The sequence below is a fragment of the Leopardus geoffroyi genome, chromosome B1 (genome assembly GCF_018350155.1).
Source record: "Leopardus geoffroyi isolate Oge1 chromosome B1, O.geoffroyi_Oge1_pat1.0, whole genome shotgun sequence".
NCBI classification, from domain to species: domain Eukaryota; kingdom Metazoa; phylum Chordata; class Mammalia; order Carnivora; family Felidae; genus Leopardus; species Leopardus geoffroyi.
Window position 1 is genome coordinate 2,383,885 of NC_059327.1, and position 24,756 is coordinate 2,408,640.

At 45.4% G+C, this 24,756-nt stretch overlaps 1 protein-coding gene across 5 annotated transcripts in view; it reads right to left on the reverse strand.

Annotated features, from left to right (window-relative positions):
* CSMD1 (CUB and Sushi multiple domains 1) overlaps nt 1–24,756 on the reverse strand; it is a 2,022,178-nt gene that overhangs the window by 49,123 nt on the left and 1,948,299 nt on the right. For all 5 annotated transcript variants that reach the window (XM_045451804.1, XM_045451793.1, XM_045451792.1 and 2 more), the window contains 2 exons: nt 10,798–10,971; nt 9,211–9,384 (listed from right to left, as the gene is read on the reverse strand). In XM_045451804.1, coding sequence (XP_045307760.1) covers nt 9,211–9,384; nt 10,798–10,971 — 348 coding nt within the window. The remainder of the gene's footprint in view (nt 1–9,210; nt 9,385–10,797; nt 10,972–24,756) is intronic.

The window sequence follows — 24,756 nt, forward strand, 5'->3', positions numbered from 1 at the left end:
AAAACGGGATAAGGACGATCTGGGGATAAGTAGACACCCGGGAAACCATCTCCAGCACGAAGGCCACAAACATCTCCTCTCAAAGTTTGGTTTCTGAAAAAAGTATAAATGACGAATCCTGACTTCTTAGCTGACAGCTTGCCTTGGACTACATTTTTGCCATCTGTATTTACTTTGGAAGGTAAGCCAGGGGGATGAAGTGTTTTGTTGTTGTTGTTGTTTTTTTTTTAATTTCATTATAATTCTTACACTGAAAAGAAAAGTAAATAGAAACTGTTTATACTTTAAAACTAGGTTTTGGTTAATGCTAAGGCTAAGCTTTAGGTCATAACTTGAAAAACCGGAGGGGGTGCCTGGGTGGCTCAGTTTGTTAAGCAACCACCTTTGGCTCAGGTCATGATCTCACAGTTTGTGAGTTTGAGCCCCGTGTCAGGCTCTGTGCTGACAGCTCAGAGCCTGGAGCCTGTTTCCGATTCTGTGTGTCTCCCTCTCTCTCTGCCCCTCCCCCACCCATACTCTGTCTCTCTCTCAAAAATAAACATTAAATATACATATGTATTTATATATATATATATATATATATATATATATATATAAACATAAAAATACTAAACATACAGATTTTCAAATGGCAGTAGGTGACATTCTGAGAACACAAGACGGCGAGTTTTCCATATATCTGGGAGGACAGCCCTGTTTCTGACTGTATCTCAGATCAAATACGCTTCAATGGTCTGACGCACATTCACGACTGTGTTCCCACTGTGACAGACCCTTAAAGGAAAATGACAGGGAGAGACAGCATGCATGTGGGCGAGGAGGGTGGCTGATGGGCTGAATGTTACACTGGAAGAAGCCTATGTAGGTGAAATCGATAATAAACTATCATTATTCCATTGGTGCTGGACAAAACACCGTGGCAGATGTAGGAGGTGTAAACGCAGAGAGGTTTAGTGGCAGCATGGGGACTAGACAGTGGGACGTCCTAACAAACTTAGAATCCTGTGTGAAACACACACAACTCAAAAGCTACGGGCTTGACGATAAACAATTCCATTATCTACATCGCAATTGGTTTTAGGTTCTATTTGTGCTTGTAAACTCATACACATTTATGGGTGTCTTTGGTACACTTCTGACCATACTTCGCCACGATATCAAGGTTTCCCATCCAACCTTAAAAATATGTTGAAAAGTGATTTTTAAATAAAAAAATGGAGGGCATTTTCTTTTCAGGTAGCTTCCTTAAGTTTACATTTGAAGCAAGTTTTATTTCTGGACAGCTATTCTAACAAGTCAGATGTGAGCTTGAAATCTGGCAGAGAGAGCCATTATGTTAGGGTGCTCTTTAGCTAAAGCCACACAGAAGCAACCGTGTCCAAATTGCATAGGAATCGTGCAGGGAGCACAGAAACTTTAATTCTGTGGGTAGACTGGACACTTGTTCAAAGCTTAATCTAGGTCTTGAAAAGGATCATGTATCATTGCTACAGTCCAGCCCCTGCCTCACTCAGGAACATGGAAAACATAGTGAGGATTCCACATAGAATTGATGCATAACATTAGAATATAAAGTTACTATACCGTTTCTCCACTTTTATTAAGAATTTTTTGTTTAGGGGCGCTTGGGTGGCTCAGTTGGTTAAGCATCTGAATCTTGATTTTGGCTCAGGTCATGAACTCATGGTCATGAGAGATCAAGCCCAGTTGGGCTCTGCGCTGGGGCAGGCATGGTGCCTGCTTGGAGTTCTCTCTCTCTTCCTCTGCCCCTTCCCCTGCTCACACACACTCTCCCTCTCTCTCAAAAAAAAAAAAAAAATTGCTTTACTGAAATTCACCAAATCACACACAAACTGGCAAACAGTGAATATGGTAAAACCTTGGATTGTGAGTAACTTCTTCTGTGAGCATTTGCAAGACGAGCAAACATTTCTAATACATTTCAACTTGATAAAGCAGCGATGTCTTGTAATACGAGTAGGATGTGACGCCCAATGTCACATGATCACAACTGAGCCAATGGTTCTTGAAATCACTTTGATATACCAGGGCTTTGGATTACAAATACCGGAATGAATGATGCTTGCAAACCAAGGTTTTACTGCATATAATTCTTATTCCTTTTTATTTTTTCTGAGGTTTCACTTCCAAAAAATCCTCAGCAGAGTATACCTGGTAAGATGTAAATTGTTCCAATAAAAATTCTGAATCTACTGACAAGCACAGTGGTCACAGGAGTTTCTGACTGCCCTTTGCCCCAGGGGCTCAGTGATAGATCAAACCTGGTGGTAAGAGATGACTTTCTTTCAATGACAGCTGTCCATGCAACACAGGACATGAGTCCCAAGCTCTCAATTCAGTCTACTGAGTGAGGCAGAAGGATACTCAGGGTGGCCCTGATGACTTCTGAACTTCACTTTCTGTGGTATCAGTGATTTACAATCAAAGGAAGGAGGGGGGAAGGAAGGAAGGAAGGAAGGAAGGAAGGAAGGAAGGAAGGAAGGAAAGAAGGAAGAAAGGAGGCAGGAAGGAAGGGAGGAAAGAAGGAAGAAAGGAGGAAGGAAGGAAGGGAGGAAAGAAGGAAGGAAGGGAGGAAAGAAGGAAGGAAGTAGGAAGGAGGGAGGAAGGAAGGAAGGAAGTAGGAAGGAGGGAGGAAGGAAGGAAGTAGGAAGGAGGGAGGAAGGAAGGAGGGAGGAAGAAAGGAGGGAGGAAGGAAGGGAGGGAGGAACCATCTTCTATTTTTTTTTTATTTTTTTTTGTCTGAAAATCTGTGTTTACATTTCTTTTTGGTCTTCACTCCTGCTTCTTCCATTTTCTTTTATGCCTCATAAAAACCTGACCGTGAACAGGAAAACAAGAAAATAATGCCTCGTAACTTAAGCATAGCCAATTTAAATTCGTTGGTGTTAGGAAGGAGTAAGAATTAGTTCACTACATTTTTTTTTTAAAAAAAGCACTCATAATGGTTTGAGTTCTGTGTAGTATGTTTTAAAAATGTTTTCAACAGAAAGAATTACACAAAGTGTAGAGGACAAGGATAAAATAACTATGCAATATTCAGTATATTGTATAAGACAAATATTTTTGGACTTGTTCACTAACTGAATGATTCAAAATTGTAAAAATGGGATTACTGGTCACAGAGAAAAATAGCCAAAAAAAAAAAAAAAACCCAACAAAACAAAACAAGAACAATTCATGACTGTTTTTCAAATACATGAAAGTTATGTTTTCATTTTTATCAATACCTGATAAAGATGAAGTGAATTGCAATTCAGACATTCAGGTTTGCTACAAAGTAAACAGTAATTAATTATCGTTGATTACAATCGATTGCCTGACTTTCCTGAGTGAATATACATCTCAGAGCCATGTGGTCCTGGTGGGAAGAACAGAGGACCCTCCTGTTTGCTGGGCACTTGGTGAAGTTTCACAAGCCCCGGTTTATGCAGAACTCACAGAAACCCATGACGAGGGCACGCTTCCCTGAGTGTTCATGTAAGGAAACTGATGTGAAGGTGACCACTGACCGCAGACCCCGGACTGACGCATCCAAGATGAGTGAGTTTGAGAGCTCAGCCACGCAGCCCTGTTCGGGCACAGGCAATGCCGTGTCACATGCTGAAAAATCTAGACCTCATTCCCCTTCCGCCCCCAGAAAATACTCTGCAAGTAGAAATCTAAGCACAGCTGCTGGGGGCCTGCCTGGCCCCCGTCCCTGTTCCTCCTGCTCTTGGAGAGAACCTGCTGTACATTACCTGGGCCCCCGGGGCCCTGCTTTCAACAGCTACTCCGGGCTGCCCCGGGTCCGTAGACCCACAGAAGGGGCGTGTTAAATAAAGCCACAGACATGGGATTGGTTCTTACATTTCCCTTAATTTGAAAATGGTGCCATTTAAAAATTTTGAGAACATGTGATTATATATAATTTTTCATAGACCTAAGTGCAATCGTATGCATCGTGGTTCTTTAGTGATTTTATTATATTGTATTGTATTTTAAAGGTTTATTTATTTATTTTTGGGAGAGACAGAGAGAGTTCCAAGCAGGCTCCACGCTGTCAGCACAGAGCCTGACATGGGGGTAGAGCTCAGGAACCATGAGACCATGACCTGAGCTGAACCTATGAGTCAGACGCTTGGTTGACTGAGCCACCCAGGTGCCTCTTTAGTTAATTTTTTTTTTATTATTGACTTTTTTTTTATTCCTCTCTAAGTATAACAGAAATTTCACTAACCCCATATTTTCTTAATTTTGTCCTCACGTGTGTAATCACATAGGGACTATATTTTATCTCTCTGAATTTAGAATTTTCTGATAAGAAAGGAAAAAATGTCTAAGGTTTGTACACACGACAAACATTAATACATTACAAAGGAAATACTAAGTGAATGATACTGCAGATTTGTCAGACTTGGTATTCTCACGGAACTGACCGGACCTTTGAGGTTTGGAATTCAGGAGACAGAGCTCCAAGAATGTTTTCATGTAGGAACTTGGACCTCCAGGACCATGTGCATAATCTGGTTCCTAAAATGGGTGTGAGACATTTGTTTTCATTCTTCCTCAGGAAACCCGCAACCGTATCATGTATTATATCTTTCTTCCAGAAAGGTAGAACTACAAACAAAAAAACACACTTTCTTTTACTTTCCTAATCCCATTTGCAAAGACAGGGTATGGCATTACAGCTAGCGTCCTGGATGCGAACTTCCCTTTTTATTTATTTATTTTCTAAAGTGTTTACTTATTTTTGAGAGAGAGAGCATGCAAGCAGGGGAGGGATAGAGAGAGAGGGAGACTGAGGATCCATAGCGGGCTCTAAGCTGTCAGCAGCGAGCCTGATGCGGGGCTTGAACCCACGAACCGTGAGACCGTGACCTGAGCCGAAGTTGGAGGCTCAACTGCCTGAGCTCCCCAGGCGCCCCCTGAGCTTTCTGACTGATCACAAATGCTACAGGCTTGCACAGAACTTCGTCCTGTTAATGGCTGAGTCTAAGCCTAATGAGGTGGCCCCACAGTGGACACAGACTGTGCAGGAATCTATGCGGAGTCTGGACTCACTTCAGCACCGACTACTTGGGAGTTCTGTTCCAAAGTTCTGGGTGGAGTCTCTCTTTCACACCGTGAGCTAGCTAAATGTTGTAGGAGCACCCGGTGTTCCACACTTCATTGACCTACCCACATCAGACATGTGAGAGGTACATATTATCAAGAACTGGGGAGAAGAGATCAAGCACAATGGGGGCACTGGCGTGAGACACGGCCTGCCAAACTTTCTGTGGAATTATTCAAGGAACCACATGAGACAAGAATCAGGTTACACTGCAACAGGCGCAAAGAATCCCTGACGATTTTGTTTCAAAAGTAGCTATTCTTGTTATCTTCACCTTGTTGAGTTTTACGACATTTTTTCCCTAAGGCTTCACCGCCTTTATGAGCCCGTCCTCCTTGAAATCATGCTTTCCCTGGTTTTATAATAAATATGTAAACTCTGTGCACTAGACTGTAGCTCTTAGCTCATAAATGGAGGAAACAAACAAAAAAGATAGAAAATAGGAAAACATGAGCAGAAGGCACCTTGGAGATGTTCCGGTGGTTTCCAATCCACTCAGCACTTGTAGGACGGCATTTACCAGGCATCCCCCCGCCCCTTCATCACATGTACTGGGAGGAACAGCTTTCAAAATGAAGCACAAATTGAGAGTTCTATACCGCAAAAGACAGCGCCCAGAGAATGAGAAGATAAGCCAGAGTGGGAGAAAATAATAGCAAAGGAGATGACTGATAAAGGACTATTAATCCAAAATAGACAAAGAGCTCTTAAAACTTTGGAAGAAAACAAGAAATCCATATGAAAAATGGGCCAAAGACCTTCACTGATGCCTCCCAAAGAAGATATACAGCGGGAAAAAGCACAAGAAAAGATGCCCCACATCCTACGTCATCAGGGAAATGCCCCCATCCTAGGTCATCAGGGAAACGCCCCACCTGCTAGGTCATCAGGGAAATGCGCCACATCATGTCACATCATAGGTCATCAGAGAAACACCCCACATCCTATATCATCAGGGAAACGCCCCCCATCCTAGGTCATCAGGGAAACGCCCCACATCCTACGTCATCAGGGAAATGCCCCCCATCCTAGGTCATCAGGGAAACGCCCCATGTCCTACCTCATCAGGGAAATGCCCACATGCTAGGTTATCAGGGAAATACCCCACATCATGTCACAGCATAGGTCATCAGGGAAACACCCCACATCCTATATCATCAGGGAAACGCCCCCCATCCTAGGTCATCAGGGAAACGCCCCACGTCCTAGGTCATCAGGGAAACGCCCCACGTCCTACGTCATCAGGGAAATGCAAATTAAAGCAACAAGGAGAACTACTATCCACCTGTGAGAATGTCCAAAATTCAGAATACAGACATCACCAAAATACCGACAGGGATGTGGAACAATAGTGACTCTCACTCCTTGCTGGAGGGAATGCAAAATGGCGCCCCCCCACTTTGGAAGACACGGTGGTGCTTTCTGACAACATTAAATATGCTCTTACCATACATCTGACAATCATACTCCTTGGTATTTATCCAAAGGAGTTGAAAACTCATGTCCACACAAAAATCTCTATATGGATGTTTATAGCAGCTTTATTTGTCATCACCAGAACTTGAAGCGACCAAGATGCCTTTCAGGAGGTAATGGATAAATAAACTGTGGTCCATCCCGACAATGACACGTCATTCAGTGCGAGAAAGAAATGAGTTGTCCAGCCATGAAAAGATATGGAGGAACCTTCAGTGCATATCACCAAGTGAAAGCAGGCCGTCGGAGAAGGCTACATCCTGTGTGATTCCAACTATGTGACCTTCTGGAAAAGGCAAAACTATGGAGACACTGAAAAGATCAGTAGTGGCCAGGGGTCAGTGGGGGGAGGGACAATGAACAGGTGGAACACTGAGGATTTTTAGGGCAGTTCAGCTCTTTGTATGACGTTGTCAGGGTGCATACGTGTCATTATGCATGGTCCAAACCCATACACTGTACGACACGACCAGTGAACCCGGGTGCGAATGGACTCCGGGTGGTGAGATGTGTTACTGTGGATTCGCCGATTGTAACGAATGCGCCATCTGGTAGGGAACGTCAATAATGGGGGACACTGTGCACGTGTGGGCAAGGGATGCCTGGGAAGTCGACGTCTTCTCAATGTTTCTGTGAACCTTAAAACTTTTTTGTCTCTGCTATAAAAAATAACGTCCCCTGAAAAATCAAGTACATTCCTATTTTTTGAGGAAATGGAGAACGGTAAGGAGAGGCAAAATTAATGCTGAAGAGGTCAGTACATATCCCAGTGCTACGCTGGGCCCGAGGCTTCCAAAGCACCTTCAGCATGGTATCGAAAACCCTGAAAACCGTGAATAAATGGCAGCATTTGATTTCCACTCCTCTTCTTTGGTAGAAGTTAGAGAAAAGTGGAATACAGTCCCCCCCCAAAAAAAAGGTTTGACGAGGAAAATCCCACCATCCTGAGTTCACCCCATCTGCCATCTGGCAAGCACATATTCCGGGTCACATGGATGATGTCTCAGCAGCTGTGGGTGACATTCTGCCCACCTAATTAGCGAGCACCTCCGGTCTTCGTTGTCATCGACTCCAAGGTATGAGTGATTTTACCCACCTCTCTACTGGCAGAGCAGAGCACAGCATTTGGAACAGAGCACGTGCTTAGTAAATGTTAAAAGAGTTGAACGGAAGGGCTTTGGGGGAGCAGGAACATGGTGTGTTTGGATGTCCCTAAGACATCAAAGGCACAATCACGCCGTGCCCCTGTGTCCAGACAAACCGGACTGAATTTTCCGGGCATTTGTGTGTAATTGTGGCCGCAGCTGTGCTGTGTTCCTGTCACCCAGGTGGAGAAGAGAACGCAATTCAAGCGGCCTCGTCTCCTAGATCCCCGCGGCCGCCAAGCCAGCGCAGACGCCAACAGCTCTGTCTTCCCGCCACTGCCCACAGCCCCCCGTTTCTTGCAGATCTGCACCCCTCACGCTTCCCTGCGAGAGGCGAGGGTGATCCCCTCGGCTGTGTTTGGAGCGGCGTTTGGAAGCATTCGGGGTGTACCAAACCATCCCGGCATTCAACGCAAAAACGCCAAGGGGCGAGATGCCATGCGGAAGCCAGCTTTCTGTGCTGGTCCGCACATTCAGAGCTGCCCTCTAAGCCTGTTCGGCCTCCTCCATGGCCCCCGGCTTCCATGACTCATAGTAATAAGAAGAATGACAATACATAAGGTAAACGTGTTAGTTTTCAAGCTGGCCAGACCCCACCCCACGCCCAGCCACGTCACAACCAGAAGCCTGCTTTGCGGGGCTGAATCTAATACTAGTGTTTAGAAGGAAGGGAGATTGGGAGACTTCACCTCGTCTGGAGCTCGGGTCCAGCACTCGCGTATAGACTCGGACCAGAACTCTACAGTCTGGGAGCCAAATTTCCCATCGCTGTTTTTAAAAATTGCTGGGATCCCGTTCTGTCTCGTCTCACGTGGATGTAGCCTCCCGGGGACCCCAGCGGGGAGGTGGGCGATCGTCAGTGAGAGGAAAACTCGTTGTCTGGCTCCCGTACCACGTCACTACCATAAACTCTCACCTTGACACTGAAGCACCAGTCACCTTCACGTGCGACATGTTTTCACGGAAAGCAATGGAGGCAGACCCTTAAATACGAGCTCAAACATCTAGAAATGCAAAACCCCCAAAACAGCAGATCTTGAAAATTCAGGTCTTAGCCTAGATCTAGGTGGTGATTTTTGAAGAAATGAATGGGTCGGGGGGGAGGAGAGAGAGAGATTTAAAAGCTGAGAACTTCCTAAATGTACCCCCAGGTCTAGAAGCTGAGTCCAAAGACATGGTACAGATGAATGAGTGGGTAACGACGAAGGGAAACGGAAGAGGAGCCTGCTTCAGAGTCCTAGACTGTTCCGACTGAACACCTGGCCAGTCTTCACCATCATTCTCCCAACTGTCTCCCCCCACCCCTGCCCCGCCCGCCCCCCAGCAGTGAAAGCACCTGCGGAGTCCTGTCCTTGAAGCATCACACACACGGGTGCTTTGGGGTGTTCATCAGCCCGCTGACCTCAGCCTGCAGGGCTCGTTCCGGGAGCCCTCCCCCCTCCCTCCCCAACTCGTTCCTGCCCCCCCCCCCACCTCGACACGTGGGCAGGGCGCTACTCCACTGGCCGTTGCTCCGACACTGGGCCCGAGAGGCACCCTGCAGCAGATAGCCTGTGTTGCAGGTGAAGTTCACGACGTCGTTCAGGTTGAACTCGCTGCCATTGGTGAAGCCGTGGGCAGGGTTCCCGGGGTGGCCGCAGGTGATGGCTGTGTAGGAAGACAGGCCCACAGCAGTGTCAGAAAACAACCAGGTCGTCACCCCCCCTTGGAACACCTCATCAAGACCTTTACAGGCGTGCCCACGTATGGACTCAAAGCCGGCTATCAGATACCTTACAGGCTGTATTTACACTTGGAAGGGAAAAGGGTGACAAAGAACCATAAGCAGACCTACATGTGTTTATTATAATTATGGAAAATAACATACATCTGGAAGATGTACTTTCTTCGTCTTACTAATTATTCTTATGTCACGACAGAACGTCAAATGACTCTATAATAAAGCAGTGAACAACGAGAGGGGGTAAAATTCTTACACGAATTACGAGTTTTGAATATCTTCCCCTTAGAAAACACCAGCTAGTTTCGTGGAACTTTCATTTTGAAACATTACAGGGACTTGGCTGATAAATTGAATATACATCATTTTTTCCAATATCAATTTAAACATCAGGAAAGTAGCAAAATAAGTGTGCATGCTCAAGCAGTATTTTCTTTGACAGTCCCCATTGTACGATCTTTAGAAAGGTAGTGAACTGTCATTAATGTCATGCCCTAAATAACAGCAATACAAATCCCAAAGATATCCTTCAGAAGCCCTTTCAAAAGAAACACATTACAGTCATAAAACTGGTGTTTTCCTCCTCATTTATCTTGTCAACGGTTCTTTCTTCTAAGTAAAGCTTTCGCCCCTGAACTCTGCCCATTTACCACCGCACTTTCCTAGATGATACCTGTCATTATCTATGGCCGCATCAACATTTCCTCTGTATAATTCGCAGGAAAATAAAGAATATACTAGGAGAAAAAGACTATCGGTGTAAAACAAATTTTGCAACAGAGAGTACAATGTCTTCTAAAAACACTAGTTGATAGTTATCTTGGATGTTATAAAGTTTGAGGACAATCATTCCATGAGATTCAACCTCTTTCTTTTAAAGGAAGGACTGCTGGCAAAACTCTGGATTCTTGTTGAAAGAAAAAATACGAAACAACACGGAAGATCAGGGGTGTGTAGCTATCTGGGGGACTCCGGAAAGTCAACCTGCGGACAGACTCCGTGCCTTTGCCCTCCTTCTGTTTCCACCCTGTTTACCCTGTGATGAAATCAGGTAAATGAGTGCACGACATCGCTCGTCCTGGGACCTATCTGTCTGAGAGGAGTTAAGGAGCACGTTCACCACGGACCAGCCTCTGGTGGTGCTGGAAGGGAACAGAGGGGGAGGTGGATTGGAAAGGAAGGGAGGAGCCCTGCCCGTAGCGTCTCTCTCAACACAGGTGAAGACCGCGTCTCCATTCTGTCTCACTCTGGAGGTTACACACGTCTGTGCTAAGACTTCCTCCCAAGAGAAAAGGTGACGAAAGTAAGCACATGCTGAAATGTGTTCACGTTGTACTTACGGACACAGACGGGGGTCTGTCCGGACCACTTGTGGTCTTGCAGGCAGATTCGAACGGAAGTTCCAACCAGCCTGAAGCCAGGATTGCACTGATAAACCACAGTGTCCCGGTAGCTGAAGCCGTCTCCGCTGATGTGACCGTTCACGATCGGGTCCGGGGAACCGCAGTGGCCAGCTGCAGACACGAGTAAAACCGATAAGCGTTTTGCAGAATCAGTCTCTGAGAAAAGTACTGCATTCACAGCCTGTTTACCTTTACTGTCAAGTGCATAACGTGTTGGAATTTTTCCCATTTATACACAGTATTTTATATAATTTTTTTGCTTTGTCACATTTATTGTTCTCAACAATTGTGGGTATCGAGTCATATTTCAAATATGAAATTGCTAACACAGAGGAATTGCTAATGAAGTTATTTCCCCGATTATGGTTTCCCCATGTATTTTCCTTACTTGTTTCATTAACCGAGATTTTATGTTGTTACCGCTTTTCCAAATAAAAGCCAGAAAAGGGGAAGAGACACTTGGGATTAGTACTGATATGTTTTGTGACATGTTGACCATGGGAGGTAAGGATTTCCAGTGTGAGAGAGTAGATCGTGGAACTATTTGTGAAATGTCAAGATAAATATCAGAAAATATGCTTAATTTCTTTTTTTATGTTATTTATTTATTTGGGGGGGGGGCAGAGAGAGAGAGAGAGAGAGAATTGCAAGCAGGCTCCGCACCATCAGTGTCGAGCCTGGTGAGGGGCTAGAACTCATGAGACGCGAGATCATGACCTGAGCCGAAATCAAGAGTCAGATGTTTAACGGACTAAGCCACCCAGGCGCCCCAGAAAACATGTTCAGTTGCAAACATGTGCATTCGCTTAGGTTTGAACCAGTGTCTAGGTGGAACTGGCTTGTAGTCACTTGGAAGAAGAGTCTAGTATTCAGGGGACGGATGTCCTAAGGACAGAGCAGGTGTAGGGGAAGCAGGATTATGGATGTCAGCTGACGCTCCCTGAGCTTGCCCGTGGGAAGTGTGTGGGGCTGGGAAAAGAAAAGGCAGGAAGGTGCCATCAGGACGGACATTCACACTGAGGGAGAGGTGAAAAGCAATGGCGGGAAGGAATCTGAAATGCGAGAAGGTAATTAATTGGCAAACGTTGTCCGACAGGCTCCAGTAACAGAGAGCGTCTGTGTGCAGAAGGAAGTAAGGGGCGCTCCGTTCTCTGTGAGCAGAAGGGTGGGGCAGTGTGACGACGACCCTTGGCTTGACTGCACTTCTGGCAGCTCCCGAACCTTCTCACCCATGCCCCTTCGTGTAAAGTCCAGTGTTAGCAAAAACTGTGCGAGGTCAGTTCAGTGAGAAGCCCCCACCTCCCCACTGTCTGATGGGTTTCCATCCCCCACCACCCCCGGGTGAGGTCTGTCCCCCTGGCCTGCCTTCAGCACCATACTGCTAGGTCAGGTTCGCCGGAGCCCCCCTTACCCCGATGTGCCCTCTTGGGGACCCCCGCCCAGGACCGCTCCTCTCCGGGACTGTGACCCCCACTCCCAATGCAGCACAGATGCGCGCCACCTCTCTCCCCCACTGGAAAATCCCAATGCAGTGACCCCACACCTAGCATGACGGTACCACACACAGTCTGCCTTCCCATCCTTAACAAGCGTCCTTCACACTTTTTCCCCTTTAAGAACCACACGGTGCCACGTGGCACAGAGGGAACTTGGAAGAGCGGGGCTCGGTGTGGCTGTTCCACTCTCCACCTGCCTTCCTGCGCTCTCCCCTTCCCTTCTGCTCCACTCTCCTTCCCCTCACCTGGTCCCCTCCGCCCCTTCCCTCCTCACCTCTCCCTTCCTCTCCTATGCAAAGAACGGCTAATCAACAAAATAGGAAGCATTAGGAGTACCTGACATTCCAAGGATCCGTGTTACACGTGGGTTTGGGATGCATACGAAGAAAAAGGCGTTCACCACAAGTTCCTAAATGACCCATACAAACTTCAAAGCTGATGTGGATAGGGAGGGACAGGAGGGAGTAGAGGCAGAGTATTTTTTTAAATGTATAATTATTTATTTTGAGAGACAGAGATTGGGGAGAGAGAGAGAGAGAGAGAGAGAGAGAGACTGAAACTCTAAGCAGGCTCTGTGCTCAGCTTGGATCCTGACTCGGGGCTTGATCCCACGAACATGAGACAGTGACCTTACCTGACATCGAGAGTTGCACACTTAACTGACCGAGCCACCCAGGCGCCCCCATGCAGAGTGTCTTGATGTTGACTTCCCCTGTTCATTTATTTCCCAAATAGAGCACACAGCTGTCAAAGCTTTACACAAAGCAGACCACCTCCAAGGTGGAGAAAGTTGTCAAATCGTTGCCATGCAACAATTGGTGCTAACTTCATCATTCTGAAGAATTTAAAATAATAATCTATGTTTCTGCTTCTGACAGCGTTTACCGGCACTGTGTCCTCCTGGGTTTTGCACTAAGTGTATTATCGGCAAGGTGACTTTGCAGCACGGAGAGGGAACAGACCCGATCGATGGCCGGGTATCCCTGCTCAAACAACGTTTATAAGAAGTCGGGCCAAAAAAGTCATGCTAGATTTGGTCGACTCTTTGTCGCCTCGACAGGTTTTTCCCATTCGGCCAGATCGATTAAGTCAATCCTGGCAAGAGGCCCGATCACCTCCCCCAAACAGAGACCTGATGCATGCAGAGAACTCAGAGGAGGAAGGATGTGCCCCAAGGGTTGAAGAATGAGCCTCTGAAGCTGGGAATGTTATCACAGCACACTGACCTTGGCTCCACAAGCCCTCTGCCACTCGAGAGGCCGTCACATGCAAAGTGTGCCCTGTTAGGCGGGAGATGGGGCCATTTTCCAATCCGGGTGACGACGACTAGTAAAAGAGCCAGACGAGGGGCAGCACACAGGCTTGGCATAGAGATCCCACACAGCGCCCAGCCACTTTTGTCTAAATTTTTTTTTTTCAACGTTTATTTATTTTTTTTGGGACAGAGAGAGACAGAGCATGAACGGGGGAGGGGCAGAGAGAGAGGGAGACACAGAATCGGAAACAGGCTCCAGGCTCTGAGCCATCAGCCCAGAGCCTGACGCGGGGCTCGAACTCACGGACCGCGAGATCGTGACCTGGCTGAAGTCGGACGCTTAACCGACTGCGCCACCCAGGCGCCCCAACGCCCAGCCACTTTTGAAGTGACCATTAAAACATGTACTTTCTAGAAACATGTACAACAACACAATCCAATTTTCAAAGAGGGAGTGGGCCACCTAACTCCCGGTTGTTGTTCTAGAAAAATGCCAAGCACTTTGGGGGTTATTTATGAAGCCTACCACCACTCCATGAGAAGGGACTTGGGGCGCAGGGCAACTGGGATGCGTAAGGGGGTGCGTAGCGATGGGAAAGCCTCCACCATTTATAGGATCTGCTTGGTCTCACCCTTGACTTGGACAAACGTCCCTGGCCAGACTCACTCTGAGACCTTAATAAACATTTTCTCTTTCATAATGGGGTTTTTGTAAGAGCACATAGTTTGAGTCTGCGCTATCTTCTGGAAACCTGGGACAGAGCTACTCTACTCTTAATGGTCAGGAAGGTATCTGTATACTTTCGATATTGAAGGGACAAGATGACAGCCACATGTGGAAGCAACAATTCCCAATGGTGCCTCTTCCCTGACATGTGGTCATTTCAGTTCTTTTGAGGATCTGGCCTTCAACACGAAAAGGACACAGAGGATGTCCTTCCAAAGCACTTCATTTTGGCTCAGGGCCTGACAGGAAGAATCCATAGCATCACCTGCTGCTTCTGCGTCCTCATTTGAATACATGTAGACCATGTGACTTCCTGATTTGAAGCTAACACATACCAATCTGACCTTCACTTATATGAATTTCCAGCCCATGCGTTAAAATGTTTTTAAAACATTCAAAGTCTTAAACCAATTATAAGCCATTCACAAATACAGAATATTCACACGATTTCACTTAAGAGTATTTAACCAGAATGTTGACAGTATGTAAAAACATCATGGGCAGGGGGGAATCTGTGTTTGGTAGAATTTGAGCTCAATATACTCGGAAATCTCTTTCAAATGTAAGAGTCTATTGCTTTATGACAATATTGTGCTATGTCTTTTGTGAGTTTCTTTATCCTTGATGTAGCCACATTTTGTGTTAGACACACTATGTAGGAAGTGTTTCTCTTTATCTATCATAGAATGCTTTGTAATTATCTTCATGCTTCTGTCCAGTGGCTAAAATGTATGTCACCCATTAAATCCCTGTGACAGTGGACAGTGAGGTCCTTTCCATTTTCAAAGTATATCCAAATCCATTACCTGCTAGGCGATCTGACAGTAATTTAATGATGATTTCCTACTGGCCAGCAATGTTCTTGGGGCATGGGATTGCACAGAAAATAAGATCCAACCACAGAGAGTGAGAAAGCGATGGGGAGGTCTAATTCGGAAGGGCCTGAAGGTGTGTGCATCCACGGGAATGGGGGAGCAGGGCGGGACATGCAGCCAAGAGTGGACAGTGGAGACCCTAAAACAGGCAACGTGACCATGGTGTTATAGAACCACATTATCCATTTACTGGAAGGGCGTCCACTTTTCTCTGCTTATAACTGTACATACTGTTCTTTACTTCATGCGTCTTCCACTACTTGGATGGGTTTTGCTACTACAATTCTGCTAAGTGTAAACGACAGCAAAGGGTAAGAAAATCTATTAACTACAAAATAAAAAAAAAAAAAGAAATTCAAAGCAAAGTATCAACTAATTAAAACGATGTGAGTATATAGTTGGTCCTAGATCCCACTTTTTGTTGTTGTTGTTTGTTTGCTCCTTTGTTCTTTGTTAACATTTGGCTTCCGCTTAAACACAGATCACTCACTGTTTTCTACAGGCAATTCTGTAGCCAATAGAATCCCACCAGGAACTCAGTTCTTGAGAAATGTCAGTTGGAAATGCTTTCAGTAAAGTGTGGAAAGAAAATCTGGGAGTGACAAGCATGTGGGCTGCTTTATTTCTGGATCAATCAATCCTACCTGTGAATTTAGTAATCTGCCACTAAGCGGAACCCGAGAGCACCAACCAGGGCTTGGGGACAAGGCAGAGTGGTAAAAACTGTCACTCTACGGGATCTTTAATTCTGTAGCCAGCTAGATAGGTATAGGAATATCTCCTACAGGAATTGCCAAATTTCCTTTTACTTCAAGTATGAATGACCAAATCTATTTCTTCCACGGTTCTGGAACGTTACATTTTCTACCTTTTCTCCAAGTGCAGAATCAGTATGTCTGCACTGCGGGAAATCCCCCAACTCTTATAACTGGTTTTGAATCAGTAGCTGAATTAGGAACTCAGTGCCAGTGTGGGTGCTGCCTAGTGTCAGGCGGATGGTTCTCTGGAGCCCACAGGCTACACCATGAGTGAACATCATTCTATTGGCCTATGAAGACCACTGAAGGATAGAATAGGGACCCTTTAGAATTTCCAGAACAACTGAGATTTCATTTGTGCTGCAGTGGAATAGGCCAGGTCATAGCCACCTGGATGTATCACCTCCTTTGCCAGGTAATTGCTTTGTGCTACAGGCTTTGAAAATTCCTGGCTTATAGTCTATGCTATTCTGTATATAATGAAGGCTGCATTATTGTTTTCATTCATAAACTGTTACTATATTGCAGTTAGAATGCTCCAGATAAAAAAAGAGAATGTCTTTTGATAATCTTTCCCTAAAATTGGGTTAGGAGGGATAAAATTTGCCCAAGAAGTTTTTTTTTTTTTTAATGTGTATTTGTTTTTGAGAGAGAGAGAGAGAGACAGAGTGCAAGCAGGGGAGGAGCAGAGTAAGAGGGCGACGGAATCTGGAGCAGGCTCCAGGCTCCCAGCTGTCAGCACAGAGCCCGACATGGGGCTCGAACCCACGGACCATGAGATTACAACCTGAGCCAAAGTCAGACGCTTAACGGACTTAACCAACCTTGGTGCCCTGTCCAAGAAATTTAACTAAAAAGAGATGGGTAGGAAGGTAGACTGAAAGCTGGAAACAAGTCGGGAGGGGGGGACAGGAATGCCCTGAGGCCAGGAAGGGGTGTCCTGGTTTCTTGGATTCCCCCTGGGTCAAGGGTTCCCTGCAAACTTGCCAGAGACAGGATAAGAGGGGCTGGGACGCGGCTGGGATCCCTGGGGAGCCCAGGCTGCTGTCTGCAGTCTTGGGGGTCAGCAGGGTGATCACCCACCACACGGCCAGCACGTGGGGACCAGGCAGGTCAGCGATGCAGGCTTCACCCACTACTGCAGGACTCAGAGCAGGACAGGCTCCTCCAAGCAACTCTTTCTAGATTCATCTAAACCCCATGTCTTAGCAGGTGTGGTCTAACATTTCTGAGAGGACACAGGTGCTTTCCTGAATGTGTTTCTGGTAGAGTGAATATTGTGAAAACTTGTTCTCGAATGAACTGGATTCCTCCAGCACTTGTAAGGATGCTATCCGTGCTTTCTGGAATGCTCTATTTTGGAGCAGGAACCTTATCCATTCTTAGGATGTGACCAATATTTAGAGTAGCTTCCTACGGTGTTTCTCTATTTCTCTCTCATTCTGTAAGGAGCCATGCAGTCCACAGCCCTTTGAAAACACACTGATTTCTACTGGTGACTTTTCTGAGTGACTGACCCAGGGTGTCCTATGTCAGCTGTGAGATATACCTTAATATCCCAACACATGCAAACGCTGAACACTTCCAACTTTCAAGTTACAGTAAAACCTTGGTTTGTGAGCATAATTTGTTCTGGAAACATGCTTGTTGTCCAAAGCACTCGTATATCAAAGTGAATTTCCGGAACCATTGGCTCAGTTGTGATCGTGTGACATTGGGCATCACCTACGACTCGTATCGCAAGACATCGCTCGTGCGTCAAGTTAAAATTTACTAGAAATGTTTGCTCATCTTGCGGAACCTTCGCAGAACAAGTTACTCAGAATCCAAGGTTTGAATGTACTTTCAAGTAATGCGTGTTAGAGTGTCTTACCATTATGTGCACTTGTACGATTTTAGAAATGAATTCGGTGATTTGGAAATGTAAATAAGCTCCATTTTCGCCCGTATTCCATAGAAACGCACTGCACCAGTAGAGATGCTGGACATGCTATCTCCCACGTTATAGGTATGCACTCTATGGACCCAGAGCCCTGCATCCCTTGGTGTGGAATCCGTGCCATTAAACGGAACTGTATACCTGGATCTCTCTCCTATCATCAGGTCACATTCTCACACACACACACACACACACTCCTCCCCAACCTGAGAGTTCACTACTGTAAGGTCACCTTTTCACTGCATTGGTTTGTGTCTGTACAAATACCAATATTGATTTGGGGATTAAAACGGAAGACATTTACACATTTTTAGAAAATCTACAAACCAAATATTCAACCTTCATATTTGCTTTGTGATTATTGGTATTTATTGCTGAAAATAAAATAATAATCATTATAAATGCCCAGTACCTGCGTAAGAATTAGAAAATGCAGTTTGTTCCATTCTTTCCATTCTGGGCAGTAACACTGGCTTTGCGCTAAAGGCAAGGTTATTTGGCAGTGGATTCCAAAGCCAATTGACAAACTCTTCTTGAGTATTAACAAACAGTCACAAAATGTCAGACGGTTCAGATTCTTACATGCAGAGAAACTCGTTGGCATTAAACACCATTGGATGCATTTGAATCTTCAGATCTGTACGTATTAAAGGAACACGTCTGAGTGCTGAGAGACAAGACTTTGATCTTCCACAAGTGTGATTTCTAGGGGCAGTGCTCAGCAACTTTGCCTACATCTGAGAAAATGTGGTGCCACGGACAGCAAGGGAATTTTCCCAAGGACATGTAGGTATCTGCTTATAGGAGGTACACGACACTTTGTGCATGAGTCCATCAAAGGAGGGCCCAATCTTTGCCACAAAATGTTTGTCTCAAATCTTTTTTGACACTTCCTAGTGCCAAGAGAATTAGTTTAAGCCATACTTAATATAAATAAAAGTTTCAGGATTTGGGTAGTCTCTGGGGCTTTCAGAAGTCCTTTATCTGTCCCTTTTTGTACAGCTCCCCAAATAATCACTCTATCACTTTGCACATACTTCCTTCTTTGCCCTCCCCTGCCTGCGTGCATGTGCGCTCTCTCTCTCTCTCTCTCTCTCTCTCTTAAAAATAAACTTAAAAAGGGTGCCTGGGTGGCTCAGTTGGTTAAGTGACCGACTTTGGCTCAGGTCACGATCTTGCAGTTTGTGAATTTGAGCCCCGCATCGGGCTCTGTGCTGACAGCTCAGAGCCTGGAGCCTGCTTCAGATTCTGTGTCTCCCCCTTTCTCTGCCCCTCCCCAGTTCACCCTCTGTGTCTCTCTGTCTCTCAATGATAAATAAACGTTAAAAAAATAAACTTAAAAAATACCCAGACTTCTAGATTTTTTGCTGTTTTGCTGCATTGTGAACTCAGCAAATAGACACCTAATTTTTCTCCCCTACGTATCTCCAGCGGCAGTGTGATTCCGAGAGCAGGGTGTGGCCCCGCACCCCAGCCTCGAGCCTGTGCCTGAACCAGAGCCTGAACCTGAACAATCGGATGGCTTCTCCTCCGTGAGCGCGTTGCCACATTAGCGCACACCCCCCTTTCCTGGGACTCTACACAGAGCACTTCCCCAGGACAGGCTGCATGCCGGTGGGCCAGCCTTCTGGACCATCTGGACCACCTCCTGCAGCACTGGACGCACATCGGAGTTTCTGGGATGAACTCACTCCACTTCTGCCTGTGCACATTCCCACCATCGCTCCAAACGGCTTCCTCCACCGGCCTCTCTCCCACCCCGAGTTCTCTCTTTTGCCCTTCGTTAATCTCACCTTTTTATTAAAGGCACTTGGTATTTATCTTCTTTATTCCTCTGATTATAAATTCCTGAAAACAGAAGAACTGGATCCTATTGACCTTTACACCCTACGCCACGTTTCCTGAGGAATCGGATGAATATCATTAGAGAAAATTCAGAAATACGGACAGAAGCGCTTGCGGCTGGGGAGTGTTTTGTGACATTTATCTCCCGGCCACTGACGATGCATATGTAACATGTGACGACTAACACCGGCCGTTGCCAAATATTTTCCCTTCCCCGGCATTATACAGCTAAATTTTACACGGAACGTTGTGTACCAGAGATCAGGGGTGGGGGCGTAAACTTTCCACTCCGCTGCTGCAATTCTGCTGTAATATAAGCATTACCGTAATCGGCTGTTAAATTTTTTTTACACGGATCTATCCTAAAACACCAGGCGTTTGCAGAATATTTGCCAATTCTATTCTCTAAGAACTATGAGAGAGTATGACCCAACAGTATTACTTTGAATCATGTCATCTAGCTATTTCAGCCATACGAATGTCACCGTGCTATTATACGTACAAAAAAATTCATCTCTTCATAGGCCATTATAGTACAGCAAAGGCAACCTTATTTCGAATACTAGCAAAACAACCTACTAAAAAAGGAACATGTTCTTTGTGTGGGTAACATCTCGGTCTATCACTGACATCTCGAATACCACATACCAAAGAGGTGGTCAGGTGCCGGAGATGAAGCGTTATTACGTGTGAGAAAGTCTAAATGATATAAATGTCATCAAGAGGTTAATGTAGGTCTCTACAGCGGGAGACCTGGGTTACAAGCGTACCACCTCGTCTAGTCTGTGTGCTGTCTGCTGGGCTCAGTGTACACTACCACAAGGAAGATAAACGGAAGGGACCCCGGGGATCATCAAACTTCCCCGATGGATTCTGAGGTACCTAATGAGTAGATATGGGGTCAGCATTCCCAGCGCTTAATTCCCTAGCCCAGGGAGATGTGTAGCATCGCACAACACAGATGGTAAACTAGAACAAGCCCTTGGTGATTCGCAGAGCGCTGGGAGACCCCAGGAGTAAGGCGAGAATGACAGCATCGATTAAGCGCACGCTAAGATCCTGTGGTGCACGCAGGCCTCCCTTTGCCTGGAGTTAAGCTACCATGATGTCCGCACACAGGGTTGAGCGGCTTCCCTCACTGCATCCTGTCTCAAAGGTTCTGGCGTAGAATTCAGACCAGCAAGCTCCAACACAGCATGGATTCAGTGCCGGAGTGTTTAGCAAAGAAGACCATCCTTCATCTCTGTGAATACAGCTCTCCTGCAGATACAGTCCCCAGCGTCCCAGTGTGAAAGTGCTGTCGGTCCACGTGCTTAGCCATTTCTGCTGCGGTGATCATCGGAGGACCCTGGCATGGTCTTTCCTGCTGGAAATCGCTGGAAATAACCACGGGGCTACAACTGGAAATGTGATCCACGTTCCACAGGAAAGAGAAGCAACTTCTCAGGCCAAAGTTTTTCTTCTTCCAGTAACCGTTAAAAAACAAGATGCCTCACACACTTGGAAAAAAATGCTTTTTGTCAAAGCATTTTGCATTCTAATGAAAAGCATCTGGGACACGGAATCAATGAGGCTCCAAGTCTAAAGGAATCCTACACGTAAAAGCCTACCAAACAGGCAACTGTCTTCTGTGTGAACTGTTCTTTGCATTTTGGGGCAGATCTCACATGTTAAAAAATAAATAAAGGCAAGGAACTTCTTACACGTAGTCTGAAAACTATTTTTCCGCACAGTGTCTGCCATTCCAAACAAATGAATCAAACGATGCATCACTAATGTCATTGGCAACCCTGGCTCTTGCCTTTGGTAGATGTACTTAATTCATTTTCTTTTTGTTTCTTTCCTTTTTTATCCCCCTGTCCCCACCTGATTAAAACTTAGAGATCTCAGTACAGGTCTTGTGGTGGGCACCATCCATCCATCAGAGCTGACACTTGTTACGTAAAAAAGTTCACCAAAATGGGTTTATTCCACCTCTCAATGCCATTTTAAATATTTGAAAATGGCTATTATTTGCTTCCTAACTTGTCTTGCAGTCAAACTGATGATCACAGGTTCTCCAAACATCCTTCACCTATCACGTTTACTACATCCTCGAGCACAGGTTCGTGCCAGTTTTTCACCGCCCACTTGAACTATTTCACGGAAGCGATATCATCATTGTGGACGCGGACCTCCTAGCCAGAGAATGAGGTGGGTCCTGTTCATGAAGCCTGGACACCATCAGTCTCAGGGCTACCTCTGCATTTATGAGCCTTCTCATATCGAGAACACCAAATCCTTCCATGAGTGCTAGGGTTTCATAACTTTCTCCTCGTCATGTACATTGGAAGGTGTTTCCCTTTTCACTTAGAGTGAAGCTTTCCATGAATTGCATTATTTTCATATGTGTTTTGTCTGTCACTGAAATTGGTGACATTCTGAATCGGTTGTCAAATATTTACTCTCGCTCTTTCAGCTGGCGTTATTACGCCTCTACTCAAGATGTGGATAGAAGTCTTGGGGTAGACTTCTTGGAGAAGTCTAGAATGAGGGAGAGAACTATACAACTGGAAATCTGCTTTCCAGTCGCATCAACCCAATAATCGATGTCACTGTGGAAAGCCCCTTCAGCAGTTGTTAAAAGACGACATGGCGCTCCTATACTTTCTTGACTGTGAGAGTCGTAACAGAAAACCTTGATCTATGTCTTGCCAAATTCGGAAGCACCATTTCTAAAGAGTATTTCTAAACACCCATCTAAAAGCAAGGTCAGACAAAGATGAACCCAGACTTGCATGTTATTTTGTGAAACTATATGCGTTCTTCATAAGCATGCGTCACCACAGATCTTGCAAAGAACAGAGTTGACCAACAGCTCTGTGGATCATCAAATTAACAGATCCACCGTTCCTGCCAGCTTGCTTCTTTCCTTTTCGTGTGAAAAATCACACTACACGTTCCTTTTAATAACGAGCCACTGGCAGGGGGACTGTCAGTGACTTGGACACCTCCTCCAGGGTCCCCCCAGCCACTCCACTCAAACTCTCAAGTTCTCCTGGACAGACTCCTTTTCTCTCCTGGCGTCCTGGTTTCTGATACAAAAGCAGGTTCTAACCTTTGCATTCCAGAATGATTCATGACACAGAGGACAGAATGAAGAGGAAGCTGAGCCCTTCTGCTTTACTTGGGCCATCCACTATTTCAATACCAACCACAACGAGTGAATTTTGTTCTTATTTCAAACCTGCATTCTACAGGGTCCTTACACTTTCATGGTCCTGAATCTTTTCACTGCACCCCGCTCGTGGTGAATCTATCATTCACAGCATGACCTTCACCTGTATTTTAATTCCCTTAGTACATTGTAGGGTTATTGTTTTGCTTGCAAACTGAGTTTCTTGTAGAACATCTCAAGTAACTGTCTCCATTTCTTTGGGTAATTTTCCATTTTTCTTTTCATTGGGGTGATCTCAAAGTCAGAATTGTGGGGGTTGTTCTGCCTTGTTTAAAAAGGGATGTCTCCTTTAAAGTTGATTCTATGGGGTTTTACCCATTATTTGCCTTGATTTTTTAAAAAGACTCTCACTGACTGCCTCCATTGTCATTATAAGTCATTTCCCCTTCATCACTGTCCAGTTTACCCTCATAGGGTCCAGGAGAACCTGAGAGTCCCCCAAGGTCATTCAGCTGGGTAAAAATCCAGATTTTCTGGAGATCCAAAGCATTGAAATGGACAAAGAAACAATTCAGAGGGCAAGAGATGGAGGGAAAATACTGGCAAGACTGGTAAGCAAGAGGTCTGGGAGCAGCGCAACATGAAGGATGAGATTAGCCACGCGCGACGACTAAGGCACCAACCTTCTTTTGAGGGCACCCCTGGGGTGAGCAGCCATTTTACCCCCAGGATCAACCAGCCGATTCCACCTTACTGGTCAGAATCAGCACAATGCATGTAGTGCACTCTTTTATTACATCTTCCTTTGAGAAATACAATTATTGGCAAAATAACACAATCTCTGCTCGGATACGTTAGTTACATACCCTAATGTTAAGAAGTCTGTGTTCTCCGGTCAAACTGCCTAGGTTTCCATTCTGTTTGTGATACTATTGATTTTACAACGTTGGGCAGATTCCTCACTGTTGTAAGTCATTTCTTAGCTACGAACGGTAGCCGTGAGCACCTCCTGTGCGTTCTAACGAAGTCAATATAATTGAAAATTGTCTTGTACATTTTTCACTGTCAATAAATAATATCATTCAAATCACTGTATACAAGTAAGGCATCCGGGTGACTTTGAGGTTATGGTGGTATCTGTTATCTACTTTATCAAATTTCTGTGCCAGATTTAGGACTGGATCCTCTATTCCCTTTATCTGTCTGGCCTGTTGAGAATTTTCTCTAGCACTGACTTTACCTCTGTTCTCCTGTCTGTTTCCCCCACCCCCACCCCGGCCTCGGCCATATCTCCTTGGGTCCCACAGACATATGTTCTTACTGGTTTATACTATGTTACCTAGACATAAGTGATCTATTATTCAGGACAAGAGATAATCTTGCATTGTCACACTCCATGCACATGCATACCTCATTTTATCGTACTTTGCAAATACTGGATTCTTATCAAGTGAAGGTTTTTGACCACCTTGCACTGAGCAGGTATATTGGTGCCATTTTTCTAACAGTGTCTGCTCACTTTGTGTCTCTGTGTCTCGTTTTGGTAATTCTTACAACATTTCAAACCTGATTATATTTGATTATATTTGTGATGGTGCTCTGTGATCAGTGATCTTTGCTGGTACTATTGTAACGGGGTTTGGGGCACCCCAAACCACGTGCATATGAGACCGTGAACTTGACTGATGCATGTCATGTGTGTTCTGACCGCTGCATCTGTCTCCTCCGGCTGTCCTATGCCCTGAGACACAACAGTATTAAAGTTAGGTTAATTAATAACCCCGTGATGACCTCTGAGTTTTCAAGTGAAAGAGCCACACATATATCACTTTAAATCAAAATCC